This window comes from Dufourea novaeangliae, unplaced genomic scaffold, assembly GCF_001272555.1.
Source record: "Dufourea novaeangliae isolate 0120121106 unplaced genomic scaffold, ASM127255v1 scaffold21, whole genome shotgun sequence".
NCBI lineage: Eukaryota > Metazoa > Arthropoda > Insecta > Hymenoptera > Halictidae > Dufourea > Dufourea novaeangliae.
In genome coordinates this window covers 5,138,476-5,153,808 of record NW_015373910.1, presented here as the reverse complement: position 1 = coordinate 5,153,808, position 15,333 = coordinate 5,138,476, and the positions used below count along the sequence as shown (strand labels likewise).

General features: G+C 45.5%; 1 protein-coding gene across 1 annotated transcript in view; it reads right to left on the bottom strand.

Annotated features, from left to right (window-relative positions):
* Positions 1-1,988: 1,988 nt before the first annotated feature.
* Positions 1,989-15,333, bottom strand: part of LOC107193920 (tyrosine-protein phosphatase Lar) — a 193,593-nt gene continuing 180,248 nt past the window's right edge. The window contains exons 13-20 of the mRNA XM_015583459.1: positions 7,053-7,192; positions 6,761-6,963; positions 6,509-6,675; positions 5,965-6,410; positions 5,108-5,878; positions 4,809-5,035; positions 2,678-4,484; positions 1,989-2,512 (exon numbers count right to left, since the gene is read on the bottom strand). Of these exons, the coding sequence (XP_015438945.1) occupies positions 2,444-2,512; positions 2,678-4,484; positions 4,809-5,035; positions 5,108-5,878; positions 5,965-6,410; positions 6,509-6,675; positions 6,761-6,963; positions 7,053-7,192 (3,830 nt within the window). The 3' untranslated portion in view covers positions 1,989-2,443. The remainder of the gene's footprint in view (positions 2,513-2,677; positions 4,485-4,808; positions 5,036-5,107; positions 5,879-5,964; positions 6,411-6,508; positions 6,676-6,760; positions 6,964-7,052; positions 7,193-15,333) is intronic.

Sequence of the window (15,333 nt, the reverse complement as noted above, 5' to 3'; positions counted from 1 at the left end):
TAGAACGAAATCTTACGAATACGTAACAACGTGCATTCCGGATAAAACATTTCATATATATATATTTATTCATTTATTTATATTTATATATTTATATAATGCTGCTAATGACAGACGGTGCATTTATGTACACTTAGTCACAATTCCTGACCCTCGAACCACTATGAAATGAAGAGGGGAAACATTTTAAACGCTCGATTCGATAGCTCGGAAATGTAAAAAATCGAATGTGCAAAATTAATACTGACTTTTTCTATAACGAGTGCGTGCGCGTGTGTATCGTACGATCGTTGCCAAATGAATGCCGAAAACCGTGTAGAAGATCGTTTTCCCGTTCACAGGAGAGAGTACACCTCGTTATCATATATCATATACTTACAATACTTTAGTAAATAGAATTTTACGTTCTACCCTATCGAACAGTGATAGAACGGCTCTATACCGAACAATACGATGAAGATTTTTCGAAATATAGAAGATATACAAACGAGCACATGCTTATTGTCTTCATAGACTACGAACTTTGTTTTGTAACTCCTCGAATTACAATATACAATTAATATACGTCGAAAGTTTCTATTCGTTATCAAAAAGGATATATAACACGCGGGATACCGATATTCGGTCATTTTACCGCTGGTCTTCGGCAATGATTTGGCATTAACTGTGCTGGGTGTGGTTGAGATTCTGCTAGTCGCGAGATTCGTTGATTCTAAGGACCTCTGGCTCCCTCCGATTATAAACTACCAGCGCCTGATAAATTATACCGCACAAACAAGTTTAATCTCCAGCACGGAGGAATGGTAGGATGGGGGTAACTCAGCTTGTTGCGCGAACCGAGCCAGGAATGATCGAAGTTGGGACGAACAGTTAGCTCGAATAACCGGGAGAATCGTAAAAGTCGTCGAGGTAGAAGCCTACGGTGGTGTGGAACTTTGTACACGAGGGTGTCGAGGGCTCGGGGGAACAGTACGCAAATCCGACATACAGCGTTTCTCTCTAGTTTAAATTAGTTCTCATAGAAACCCTGCACAACACTGCTTTTTTTGTGCATTTCAATTGAATATAGGCACCGTTTCCTTTCATTCTTCCATCATTCAAACACCGAATTTCCATATTTATTCTCTCTCCCTCTAATGGCATCGCCTTATACCCTAATCTTAAAACAATCGCTTACGATCTACTTATAAATTACAGTAGGTAATGAGAAGATCCCTATCGTGCGTAATGGGCTCAGCATGAATAATTGTCGATTTGGCAGTACGGTAATTTTCTCGTCAGTGAGCGGAAATTCACGTCATTCTCTCTTGTCTCGCAACACTTATTACAGATATCCTTGCAATTTTTCTGTACCGGAATATACCTTTCGTCGCATCGATAAGTACTGTTGTTTTCTTCTTTTCGTTTCTTCTTTCTTTTTTCGAAGAACGTGCCACGGTCTGCTCTCGATTATCCTAATTTCAACACGGCCACGAGGGCGTAAGCTTCACGCGTGTATGTGTTGTATTGTGTTTGTGTCGCTCGCTGTCAGACATTGCGTTCCCCACAGAAAATGGAAGCACTTATTATTCCAAGGTATAGGAAAGTTTGAACTTTTTTGATGTGTTTTTCTTTTTTTTTTTTTGTTTCGTATCGCGCCAAAGTGTCACGCGCGTATACGGTTTACCGATCGCGAGGCAGACGATCGCAACAACGATCCTCGGTCAGACTTTTAGCTCATCTAAGCAACCATAAGTTTTCGAGCGACTCGGAAAAAGCGCAATCGCAAGGTGTCTCGCGCGATGGCGGGTTGGATATGTTTCAAACGAACAAACGTTCGATCATGATTTTTCCCGAATATCTCTTCGTTTCGAGCGCGAATCTCGATCTATCTTCAGTCCGAAAACGTACGAGTCGGCACTTTCTTGCTTCTACTATTTCTTTTTTTTTGTTACGTCTTTCCCGTTAAATTTCATTCGTAACCGGTAAAAGAAATTTCAGGAAATAATATTTCTACGGATATGATTGTTTTTCTACGATTTACGAGCTGTACGTCACTAAGAACTGGCGGCAGTCTGGTCCCGGCTAAGTCGATCGGGAACCTCGGATAAAATTGAATTCAGCACTTACGATGCCGCGAGAAGAAACTTAACGTCCTCCGCATGCTCGAGACTTCTGCAAAACACCATTGACTAAGATACTTGGCTGCTACGTTAGTTGCCCAAGAAGATAGTAAGTTATCGCCTTTCTACTGTATTTGTCCATGGAAGGTAGTAGTATAGTACGTTACGCCCCCGGAATCATAGTACAGTCTACTCTCCTCGTTCGTTTCACACAATAAATTCTCGAGTACTTCATTGTACTAGACACGTCGTATTTTCGCTCGTTCTCCCACCTCCCTCTCGTTTCTCTGACGATCCCTTCTGTCTCTCGTCGATTCCCTTTCCACGCGCGTGTCGGGTTGTCAGTTGGCGTAATGATCGAACGAACCTAAGTATTCCAAACTGGCACGGTAGCAGAACTGATATTGGTCCTGCAAGAACAAACGACAATTGTTTTTTTCCATAATATTTTCAGAAAATCATCAAACTACCATACGAACAATGTTTCGTGAACCAGTCACTGGAACGTTTTCGCTAGCGTTAAATGCCTTTAACCGATAATAACTGAATGTACATAATAGTCGTAATGAACGAACCTCGGTTTGAACCATCGCCGGGCGTTGCGTTCGAAGTATTCTGACCGTTTGGAAGATGTCGACGACCCCTTCGTACTGCATCCGTTCCAGCACGATGCTGAGCGTGATAAAGACACCCGTTCTGCCGACACCCGCGCTACAGTGCACCGTTATCGGACCGTCCTGGCCGAACTGCTCCTTCGTTTTGTGCACCTGCCCTATGAAGTCGATGAATCCGTCACCGGCCTTCGGGACACCCTGTTCCGGCCAGTCTGTGAACTGGAATTGTCTGACGGTGCGGCTCGCGCCGTCCCGAGCGTCCGTCACTTTGAACTCCCTTAAAATATACTGCGGCATATTGTACTCGGCGATGGGATCGACGACGAAGCACTGGTAACGAATCGATCTGTCCGACGGCCAGTACTGATGGCACTTCTCTCTGCCCATCTCCTTTAACTTCGTCAGCATGACCACGATCGTCGAGTTGTGCTCCCACAGCATCCGCCAGAAGTCGTCGGTGGTGTCGCAGAGTGGACCCTGAGTCGCTATGTAGGCACCTCGGTAACGATAACCATCGATCAGGCTTGCGTTTATGTAATCGGACCCCTCGATGTTCCGCTGCGGTTGCAGACACACTCTGGTACACTCGTACGGCAGTATGTGTACCAGCCTATTCTTGTGCTTGTTGCAGGGCAGATTCGCCGATATAAACCGCGACGAGTCCACTTTAATATTCGAGAGTTTCTTGAATTCCAGCTCCATGCCGGTTATATTATCCATCTCCGGTTGCGTGAGCTTCTGTATATGGGAATGCAAGTTTCTAGCAGGCACCTCGGTGTTGCCGCAGATTATCGTCTCGTAGAGCGCGTCGTGAATGAATATGTACTGATCCTCGGTCTGCACCATGTAGTTCCTCTGGGCGCGCAGACACGTCACGTGGCCGTATATGTCGATCATCTTCTCGTGCTTGATCCTCTCAATCATCGAATCTATGACGATGAAACAACCGGTTCTACCGACGCCGGCGCTACAGTGGACGATCAACGGGCCGCTATCGGGCAGATTCAGGGACTTCACTCTACGCAGGAACTGTAAGAACGGAGCGGGATGTTCAGGTACACCGTGATCGGGCCAGGCGGTGAACTGTAGCTGTTTGATCTCCCGTCTCTCGGAATATCCAGCTCGAGACACCTGGAACGTTCTGATGCAATAGGTCGCCAATTCTTGCACGTCGGTGATCGTCACCGTCATCAGACCGTACGTCTCGGTTCCTCTTCCCGGCCAATACTGATCGCACTTTATCCTGGTCCTTTCCTCCAGTTTCGTCATCATCACGATGGTGCTCGATCTTAGCTCCCAGCACATTCGCCAGAAATCACCGAATGTCTCCTGAAGCGGTCCTTGCGTGGCCACGTACGCGTTTTGTTTCCTATAACCGTCGCAGTAGTTCGCGTTTATGTAGTCCGTGCCAGTTATACCGTCGATCGTTTGAAGGATCGCCCTCGAATGGTCGTATGCGATTACGTTCGCGTAACGATTCTTCGACACGTTCACTTCCAAGTTCGAGTGGTCCCAAGTGAACTGTTGCCCGGGTTCGATGGATTCGTACTCCTGGCTGAACTTCACATTGTCGTTCGATTTCAAGGATTCGATGTGATTTCCTAGGTCGCTGATGTCGATCGGCGGGTGAGAGATCATCGCAGGCGTTTTGAAGATCAGACGACGCATCTCGACTGGATCGGAAGGTGCGTGGTTCGAGCTAATGTCGGCGGCCATCAATGGTCGCGTTACAGCCGCTTGGTCCGGTGCTTTGCATGGTTGTCGTCGTCTGAAACGATGGTAAAAATATCACGAATTATACGATTCGCCGTTTTAACGCTACCAGGAACGCAAGTACATGTGGTTGGGACACCCATTAAACTGAACATTTAATCGCAAAGAAATTGAATTTGAGGTCCATAAATGTCCAACAAGAGTTATTTATCTCTTACAACGGTACCATCATTTATATCGTCAAAATTAACATGGAAAATCTAACGGATCTCTCGGAAAGTAATCGACCTATCGACGTCGAACAACCTACAATTTCAAGAGCCTCTTCTCCTCTATCTGTCGAGTGTAACTTCTCGTAAAATGTATCCACGGTACTTACTTCTTGATAACAAACAGGAGCACGAGAAACACGCTGACCATCAACGCCGCTATTATCGGACCAACCACCCACACCATTCCAGGTTCTTGACCGCTTGTTTTCACGGACACTTCCGGATTTCCGTCCACCGGAGTATTGGGGTTAGGACGTCGCGGTGGTTCACCCGGCGGCACCTCCCTCATATCGAGGGACAGGTACTCGGAGAACGGTGACGAGGTGTACAGATGCTACACGGTAAAATTTCACGTGAAGTAACCCCCATCCTGGTTCAATATTCCTTCAAAGTTTTCTCGACTTACCTTTCTCGGTGTGTCGACGACCGCGCGCACGAAGATCCGATACCGCTTGTTCTTCTCGAGTTTTCGATTTTCATAGCCCTCGTATATGTCCCCGCTGCCCAAGTGGAACGTGTACGGTATATCCCTGTGCGGGAATTTGGCCGCGACATAAGGGGCGTTCTCTCTTTCCTGTTTGGCGCCCTTGCCCGTAATCATGTCCTCCGTCAATTCGTCCGGTTGCTTGTCGGCCATCGACTTGTCCTCCGGCACAACGATCAGATAGTAGTGCGAGATCGGTCCGTACTCCTCGGAGGCCTGCGGTAAAATCACCTGAATCTCCTCCCCGTTCACCACCCCGTAAAAGTCCGGCTTCACCATAGGTTTGGGCGCAGCCATTTGCGTGGTGACTGTGATTTTCGCGGGCGGTCTGTACTGTCCGTCTCGTGGCACCGCGCTGACGTTCACGTTGTACGTGGTGAACGGCTGCAGTTCGTTTATCATAGTGCTCGTCATGCTAGGATCTAATTCGATCTGTCTACGAGGAACAATCTGCGTCTGCGTGATACCCTGGGAGTCTACGAATTTCTTGACCGCGTCGAAGGATACTTTGTACTTCTTCGGGTTCAGTCTTATAGGCGGTGTCCAGGATAGAGTCATGGAATGGGTCGACGAGTCTGGTGCTCTCAGTTTCAACGGCACGTCCTCCGGTTTCACTTTCACGGTTACTTTCTCGCTAAGCCTACCCAGACCAGTTTTGTATTTGGCTGCCACTGTGATCGCGTACTGAGTGAACTTCTCCAGATTTCCACGGGGGTTGTCGTGTAGAAGATCTGATAGCCGACGATTTTTCCACGATTCGGCACCGGCTCCCACCAAACCTCCACGCTCGTGTCCGACGTGGCCACCGCTTTTACGAACATCGGCGCACGGCCGATGTCCTTCTCCGTTATTATCGTGATCTTCTCCGAGTACGGGCCACTGCCCTTCGACGTGTGCGCTCTCACGTGGAACATGTACTCCGTGTTCTCCTCGAGGTTCGTAAAAACCGCCCTGGTCTTGGTCGTGTTTCTGTCGATGGTCGTCGAGTGGTCGTTCTTCTTGTTGAACTGCACGTCGTAACCAATTATCTGACCGTTTCTGTGCTGTCTGTGAGGCTTGTCCCACGTCACACACACCGTGTCCGGTGTTTGAAAGAAGTACGAGAGATTCGTCGGCGAGCCGGTGGGTTCACCTTCGGGACTGAACCAGTATCTCACGGTTTCTTGCCCGAAGCCAATCTCGTTCTGTCCGGCGACTCGGAATTCGTAGTCCACCCCTCGTTCCACTGCGATTTCAATGAACGATCAAATCTCCAGTCCATTGATTGATACTCGAAAATCAAGAATGAACGACACGCTTGCAACAACTATATAGATGGCTTACCAAGGTCCTTGATTTTGTAGGTGCGCAGACGAGTCCCTTGAATGAATTCTTCCTTGAGCGTTTGATTTTTAATCCCGTATCTTATCCTGTAACCCAACAGACTGCCGTACGTTTGCGTTGGCTGCTCCCATTCCAGCTCGAGCACGTCGGGCGCTTTTGTCAGAACTCTAAAAACATTTTAATTTAAAAACCGTGATCATTTCTGTCCCTCACCCCAGCCAAGAGTACAGTGGCAATCAGAATTCGACGTACTTCACGTTGACCTGGGGCCTGTTAGGCACGCCTCCAGGCGTTCTGACGTGAACCGGCGGCGAACGATCGCCGTCCCCTTTTCTTGTCAGAGCAGCCACTTGCACCGAATACGTTGTGTCCGGTTGCAAACCGGTGATATTCACTTCCAGCACACCGTCATCGTGAACGTCCCGTCGTATTGGTTCGTTCAGGAGATCCTTTCCCTAGGACAACAGAATCGAAATTAAGGCCCTCGCTCGAGACACTCTCGAGTGCCATTATATCTACGTTCTTTCACGTCAATTCAACCGACCTCTTCCCTTACTTCCTGGACGTGTATATGATAACCACGTATAACACCGTTCTGTTCTTTCGATTTCGGGGGTTTCCATTCGACGTGTACCGCGGTAGAATTGATCGGCGTTGCTTTGACGTCTTGAGGATCTCCCGGCACTGGAACGCAACATATAATTAACGCGCGCCCTTTATTCTCAGCTAATGATCACACCCACAGTCACACGCCCATGTACACGTTGTATGGTCGCAATCATACGTGAAGGGGGATCAAATAATATCATAATCGGGTACAAAAAATCTGGAAAAGAAACGTAAAAATTAAGTCGAACTCAACGAAGTGAGAGAACATAGGATGTTCGGTCTGTCTGAAAATAAAGAACAATAAATACTTTCGTCGCAATTGAAGGTGAATCAAAGGAAATATCAGTGTTAATACCAGAGAAAGTGTAATATAGATGATACCGATTTGTCGATGAACAGTGTCGTGCTGTCGGACGTTCGTCACTCGGAACAGAAATGTGAAATCAGAGCAAAAGGTTCGATAAAATCAGAATTGTCGTCGTGAATTGATGAAATGATAGAGGAAGAAAAGAAAGTAACGGGTGTACGTGAAACAAACGGGATGGGTGAAATGTAAACGAATGGAAACCATCGTAGGGTGTATAAATAAAGAAAACGTAATGGAGAGTATGTACATGCCACCAATCACACACGGACAAAACGACGTACAAACAATATTACGAGGTACGTGGTACCTCATGCTCTACGTCCCTACGGCACGATAATCCTCCATTTGAATACCAATAATGCATGTTTTTATTCTGCATTCGGTTTGAGAACGCGAATGTATGAGCGCCCGTATAAATACATCATCGAGATGCAAGCGCGACGGTTACGTTGGACGATAATGCTACGGCAATATTGGAGAGTCCATGACGAAACGAAGCAATTTTATACATATGTATAAATATACTATATATAAATATATATAAATAAATATAGTACACATATGTATAGTATATAACATCGACATATGTGCAATCTACGTTCAATGGTGCTGGGTGTGGATGAAAATTGTGCCAACAGAATCGTGCATTCGTGTTTTTTTTTTCTTCTCGATAAACGTGCAAGGGTAACAAAACGTATCCTTCGTGTATTTACAGTTACCCCACATCGACAAGCCGCATCGGATAATTTGTCGCAAAATATCGTTCGTATCAATTCCGACCGTTGTCGTTACTGCTTTTATTTTTCTCTACTTTCTATTCTCTTCGACGAGCTTTCGAACCCTGGTATACGATGACTTTTTTTTCGGAAGCTTTCTTCTCCGTTCTACTGTTTTTTTTTATCGAATTTAAAATCGAAATTTCACGCAGATTCTGATTGGCGATGTAAATAATGCGTTTCATGGACGGTCCAGTATCCGGCGCCGGAAATGTTTATCGGCATCGCACAAGAAAAACGTAGATAACGAAAAAACCAGTGGCAGGAGAAAAGAAACGAAAGTTCAGCGTCGACTAATATGTACCTAGATAAATTCGTACGGAGAACAATGAACTGCAACTCTCTACGTATTATATAGTTTTGCGAAATAAAACATTTGCGTTGCAAGGAAAAATATTACGACAAAGAAAAGCCAAACACGACTGCTGCTCTCGCGGCGAGTAGTTTTCGCTCGGTCGGCGAAATCTCACCCCCGCTTGAATCCTCGATAATTCTATTAACGGTAATTAATAAATATACATCACATATCACACCCACAAAAAAATTCGCTACGCAGCGCAAAAAACAAATTTCGGGCGAGCGCGTAGTCGCAGCGTTTTGGTTATCTCAACCGCGAAAAAAAGGCGTCTGGCGTTCCGATTTTCGTTTCTGCTTGCCGGCTCTGCACAGCAACAAAAACACGGGGGAAAAAAATCGCATCTCTTAAATGGTCTCTTAGAAAAGTACGAAGACGTATATATATATATATATAAAAAAAAAAGACGAGACTAAAAAAAGGACGATATATACGAAAGAGACGGACAAAAATGAAAAAATATAGAGAAAATCATTAAATAGGAAGTAAAATTCATGGCACAACTCGAGACGTTAGCTAAGGGATACTCACTTTTTTCAGCTGCGCCCCAAAAGTCGCCAAAAAAGTGGGAAAAAAAACTCGTAAAAATTCGTGTCAAATTCGCACGTATATTGAATAGAATTATTAAGATATTCAATATGTTTAGGCATATCAGTGGGTAGCATACTACTGCTTATTATCAACGTCAATATTCGTTCTCTTTTTTTTTTCTTTTACGGTTTATATTATTACTTTTGCCTCGACTTGGACGGAAAAAAAACACATATATGAATCTCTTGTCTGTATTTCTTGTAATGCACGCACACGCGCAATCACTCGTTCGTTCCTTTCCCTCCCTTTCCACGCGCTCGATTCCAATCGTACCCTCTGCACTGTTCGTAATATTTTTTATCGCTCTGCCGAGAATTGTCGGTGGACAAAATTTCTCTTTCGAATCGATCGTTAAATAGAAAAATATCGCTTGGTCCTCGGTTGCAGTTGGTCGCAGAGAGGCGGGAGATGTGAGAATATCTTTTTTTTTTTTTTTTTGGCATGCGCAATCACTACTCCAAATATGAAATAACTAAAGGCTCATGTCCACCTGCCCCCTGCCGTCGAGAGAAAGACTTCTTCACCCGGTTCCTATTTACGCGGGTGGTTCGAAACCGAAATGATTTTCCGACATGGGACGAAAACGAGCCTAAACGACGAGAAGAGACACATTGAATGATAAGCGCGCCTGTATTCTTTCCCTCGCGGCACGAGGCGTCGAGAGGGAAGACCTATGATAAAATGTCTACTGAAAAATAAAGCCAGGAAGGATAAAACCATAAGTAGTGAGACGGGAGTCTGGACACGTGTGTGGGCTCGAGGATCCTGTGTCAACCGAATGGGATCTTCCTTCTGTTGCTGCTACGTGTTGTCTCGTTCGAGTGAATGGAAGAAAAAAATATATTCCCGTATGCGACTCGTGATACGTACGCAAAAATGTTCACGAATAGAAGACAGGGGGATGTAAGTCGGTGAAAGATGGAAAAGTGTGTGTCTTCGAGGGGAAAAATTCTTGTTCCTCTTTGATGTTCCTTTTTTTTTTCGCAACTCCAAAAAGTCACCCGCAAAAAACGTTAGCTCGATATAAAAAATCTGATAACTATATCCTGGAGGATTGTTCGGTTGAGAGAGGGGCAGAGAGAGACGGAGATCCTCTGTCGAGTGCGGTGACGAAAAAAAAAAAATATATATATATTTCCGTCTCCCTTTCTCGCTCCCTTTTTTGTTTCGCCGGCAGCATCCACCCGCGCATTCACCCACGCAAAAATCACAAAATTCTTTCGCAAAATAACGCACGTAGATGTGGTCGCGAAATTGAAGCGTGTCGTTTAAATCGGGTCGGGCCTAGGGTTCGCCCGATACGTGAGATAATCGGATCCCCGTTTTTGTTTTCTTTTTTTTTGGTTTGTTCCCGTTTGTTGGTTCCGTCGATGCGGTTGACGGGGTCGAACCAAGGGAGTCTAGAGGAGGGGGGTCGCATGCGAAACGTGAGGAATTATGGAAACGACGATTCGGTGATCGATAGTAAAAGAAAGAGGGTTCTAGGGGTTTTGTTAATGATCGCAAATCGATCGACAAATTGACGTTTCAAACTACGTAAAAGAATGAAAGAAACGTTGCGACTTGAAAACCGCAAGTCGTTTCGAGATTCAAGTACAAACGCAAAATATACATACACATACAAGTGTAATATACTCTTTCTAGATACCTAGGAGAATATATATAATATATATAGAATAAGTATCAAATATACACGATACGAAAATGTAATACGTATAAATAATATATGTATATGTATATATAATACGGTAGGTATATGTAATATGTATATGTAAAGAACGTATTATATGATACATATCGAGTAAAAATAGTAATTGAATATCAAATATACGATGATGTAACTTACAGAGGCAGAAGATGGAGAAATAGGTCGGTGTGTCTTGCATGCAGAGAACGAGGGGTGCACGTATAAGATAATATAGAGAAGGGCTGGTTATGGTGTGATATCATTCCAACGAATTTGGTGAGTGTAAAAAAATTAACGAAATCCCGTATTAATGATCTGTCCGGTGTATTCGATACGAGCGGAGAAGAACGTCCGGGCGGAATACGAGGAGACCGCCCGTTTCCATCCCCGTCCGATGGGTTTCGCTTACATTGAAAAGTTTATGCAGAGAGATTCTCTCTCTTTCTCCATCGTGGAATATTCAAAACAGAGATAAATGATCGAAGTCTCTTGACGGTATAAGCGAATCCCACCGACGGCGGGTTCTCCGCGTCGATACCGAAATACCTTTTGCCAGTTTGCCACGAACTCGTGGCCGTATCGAATGAATGGATGAAGAGATTAATGAAGAAAATCGTATATGGATATTGGTATTCAAATGTTTCGAAGTAAACGTCCCGCGGTATTTCCTATTCCCCAGCCCCGCGGCGCCCCCATCCAACCCTTCACGCGGCGCGGTTTCCGCTTGCTCATAGCCCACCCCCTCGGATCGTTGCCGCGTACGAGGTACATATATACGCGCTCGACAACGATTATATATTTCACCGATTGTTGCGCGACGGTTCCTCGAGCATCGTTCGCGTTGTATATAATATATAGACATAAATGTTCCTCGTGTCAACCCAACGGTTAACCTGACGCGTCGTCGTCCTTCGTCGTTCGCTCTCGCATCCCCGTACTCTTCTTACGCACTCGCTCACGCATTCACGCACGCACCAATTCGTCGTGATCTCGATTCATGTACGATCCCTATATACGTATTATCATCGGTAGCCCGTGAGAATATATTTTCGATGTATTTACCGCGTTCAGGGATCAGCTCGAGATCACCACGAGAAGGCGCAACATCTGGTTTGCACGACGATCGACAGTTTAGGGGGGTGTGCTTTCAGTGCTGGTGCACGATATATACTCGCATCTCGCGAGTCACGACACAACACTACGATTAGCTGGCGCGTGTGTAGATAGAACGCGAAACTATCGGATACGCGAGAAGCATCTAGCGAGTAAATATATATATATATATACCGGGGGTCGCGCACGTATATAGTCGCTCGCGCGCGTACGCACGAGACGGCTTTCGTAAATACGGGCGCGCGTATAATACACACATTCCTCACCCACGCACACGAGCTACGTGCATACGTGCACGGCGGTGTGTGCTTTTAGGCTGTTTATTCGAAGCGAAGGGGTGCTTTTCAAGTGGTGCATGGTGTGTGTATATATATATATATACATATACACACATGGCAAAAGGCGTGCGTTTGCCCGCGGTGTGACTCTGTGCGTAGGTGCCGTGGATACTAGTCGTCCCTCCTTCCTCGTATCCGTTTTTCTCATCGTGCGCGACACGCGTGTGCGACTTTACATGCGTGCGTGGTGGGTGCGAATCAAAAGAATGGTGCCCGTGAGAAAAAAAAAATGGAAAAAAAAAATACAATACAATACTATTTACCGGTGCCCCGTGCACACACTTATACCGAAAGAATACGTGAATATAGATATATATATATATGTATATATAAATAGAGAGAGAGAGAGGATCGATAATACGTTTAGAGTGATTTAATTATAATATAATAGTGGTGGTACTAGCGGCGACAATAACATTAACGAACGAGTATATACGTATATACGACGGTGAACTTTTGTGCTTGACAATGTGCGAGCTTACACGGCAGGGTGCTTTCAGCAGTGCTTTTTATCGTTCCGCCTCGCTTTGCCGAGTCTGCTCTTAGAGGGTGGACAGGCTGGGGGATCGGTCGGTCCGTAAACGGGACAATGCGTGGGAGGAACTGGGGAGTTCGGCGGACAGGGTGTGGGTGGGGGGTGAAACGAAAGAGGATCCTGGGCGTTCCGTGGTGCCGAGTGCAAAAGGTTCGAGGGAACGTCGTTAGAGACGCGTTCGTACGACTTTTTCCCCGACAATGATGCCTTCACAATGCTCCTCGCAACAAATGATTCCGATTTCGCGTCCAACCAAGGTCTTCGATTATTTTTCAAGACAAAAGAGCTGCCGTTCCCGTCCGACTGTCTCCTCGCGATCGCTACACGTTTGTTTTTCCTCCCCGTGTCCCCCGGTAAAACGACAACCACCTAGATCCTCCCCTCTGTGTGTGTATGCGTGTCGTACGACCGCGTGTCCACGAATCGCCGAGAGACAGAGAATGTGAGAGAGTAAAAAAAATATATCCCGCGTCGATCTGTTCGCGCCGATACGATTAATCCCGTATCGTTCCGCTCGAGGCGAGAACCTTTTTCTCTCGGCCTTGTCCGTCGCGTGTCGTCTCGTTGAGCCGATTAGTCGAGAACGGTCGTGTGTGTGGATGGTCGAGAGAAGGGGTTGAGAGAAAAACGAAAAAAATGGTGACCATGCGGGGACTCTGTCGGAATGGCAACCGCGGGCGAGACGGTGCCGAATAGGGGTGGGTCGTAGGACAGGGAAGGAGGAGTCGAAACGAAAAGCAAAATTTCTTCGTGCATCGGCATGCCATTCATCGGATATCGGGGGTGGTTGGGGAGTTAACGCACTTTATTGTTCAGGGTGACGGTTAGGCAGACTCGACGTAGCTCGACGGGCTTCTTTTTTTCGTTTTTTTCTTTGCTTTTTTTTCAGGGGGTGTCGGGAAAACGGGTTCCGGAACGGATTCAAAGGGTTCAGAAAAAGGGGAGTGTAGGGGGGTCTCGAGACAATGATCTCCGGGAAAGTGAGAGTATATGGTGAAATCGAGGAATCGTTAAACAAACGAAGGCATGCTCTAAACATGTGCAAACAATAGGTAGAACTAAATCTTAACTAAAGACAGAAGAGCCTTATATATCAGAGATATGTAGAAGTGTGTATATACATGTATATATACATATATATATACACATAAGGTATTTTGGTATGTATATATATATATGTATATACATATTATATGTATATAGTGAAAGAAAGTGCGTTTTATATATATAATTTTTTTTTCTGTGTGTGGTACATACGCTATAGTTTTCATATATATACGTAAGCGTTTTATTGGCAAGCTGCCGCCCTCGTTCGCAGTCATTATTTCCGACCGATAAATTCTTTTGCGACCGATCAAAGTTGCAATTTCGCGCGAAAGCTCGCGACCCATAAATGTTTTTCATAAATCTTTCGCCCCTGCCCCTTTCGAAACGAGCGGAAATACTGCCAGCGATTGTGGAATCGGGGGACGGACAGCTTGGTCTCTATCTTCATTACACGTGGCAAGAGTGAGTGAACGAACTAAAGAGAGAAACGAAACATCTTTACAGACGTAACCACGGTAACCACCAGAAAGAACATTGAGTGTGAATGAGTACATATCATTAGACAGTCGATATAATACGTTAGGTGCGAATAAATCTTAAAAACTAGCTGTTCAAAACCTGGATCATCCTCCTGCAAATGCTTTAAGGAAAGACAAAAACACGTGAGTGAGTATAATTAAAGTATTAGTCAGCGTGTTAAAATTGGGCATCCAAGTTTCAAAAGTGGGGTGGTTCCGAGTGGGTTAGAGGGTCGGGGGCTTGTTAAAAAAACCAACGGCAACGGACAAAGGGAATGTTGCAATTAGGCCCTGTAAAAACAGATAGAAAATACGTTTTTTTTTTTTGTTTGGTTTGATCGTACTTCTGTTCTTTTTTCGTTTTTTTTTTCTATTTCTGTTCGGTTGAGGGATAAACATAGCTGAGCTCAAAAATTGGTTATCAGCTTCTGAAAAATCCGTGGCTGCGTGCACCTGGAAAAAATTTCTGGGACACCACTAACGGAGCGGGCGGAGAGATAGACAGAGGATTTTCTGGGGAGGTGTTCTGGGAACATAGAATAATGCGTGGACATTCGTTGTAGCAAAAATTCCAAAAATATAAAATCTCGCCAGCCAAAAAAGTAGAGGCCAACATGGTTTCCCGTCACGTCGCGTAGGTGCCGCGGCTCCCGCGCGTCCACAAAAAATTTGGGGGGTGGAGTCGTTGGGGTTTGGGGCCAGAGAAGCGATAGGAGAGCGATGATGGACCAGCGTTAAAGGAGAGAAACACGGAAAAACCGTAGCGCGCGTTCAAAAGTTTCGTTCGCGCGACAAAAATCAATATTTTCACGACGATCGAAAAAAAGGTTCGCGAGTTTCCGCGGGCCCGTGTATTCACGGCGTAGTCGCGCGGTGAGGGTGACATTGA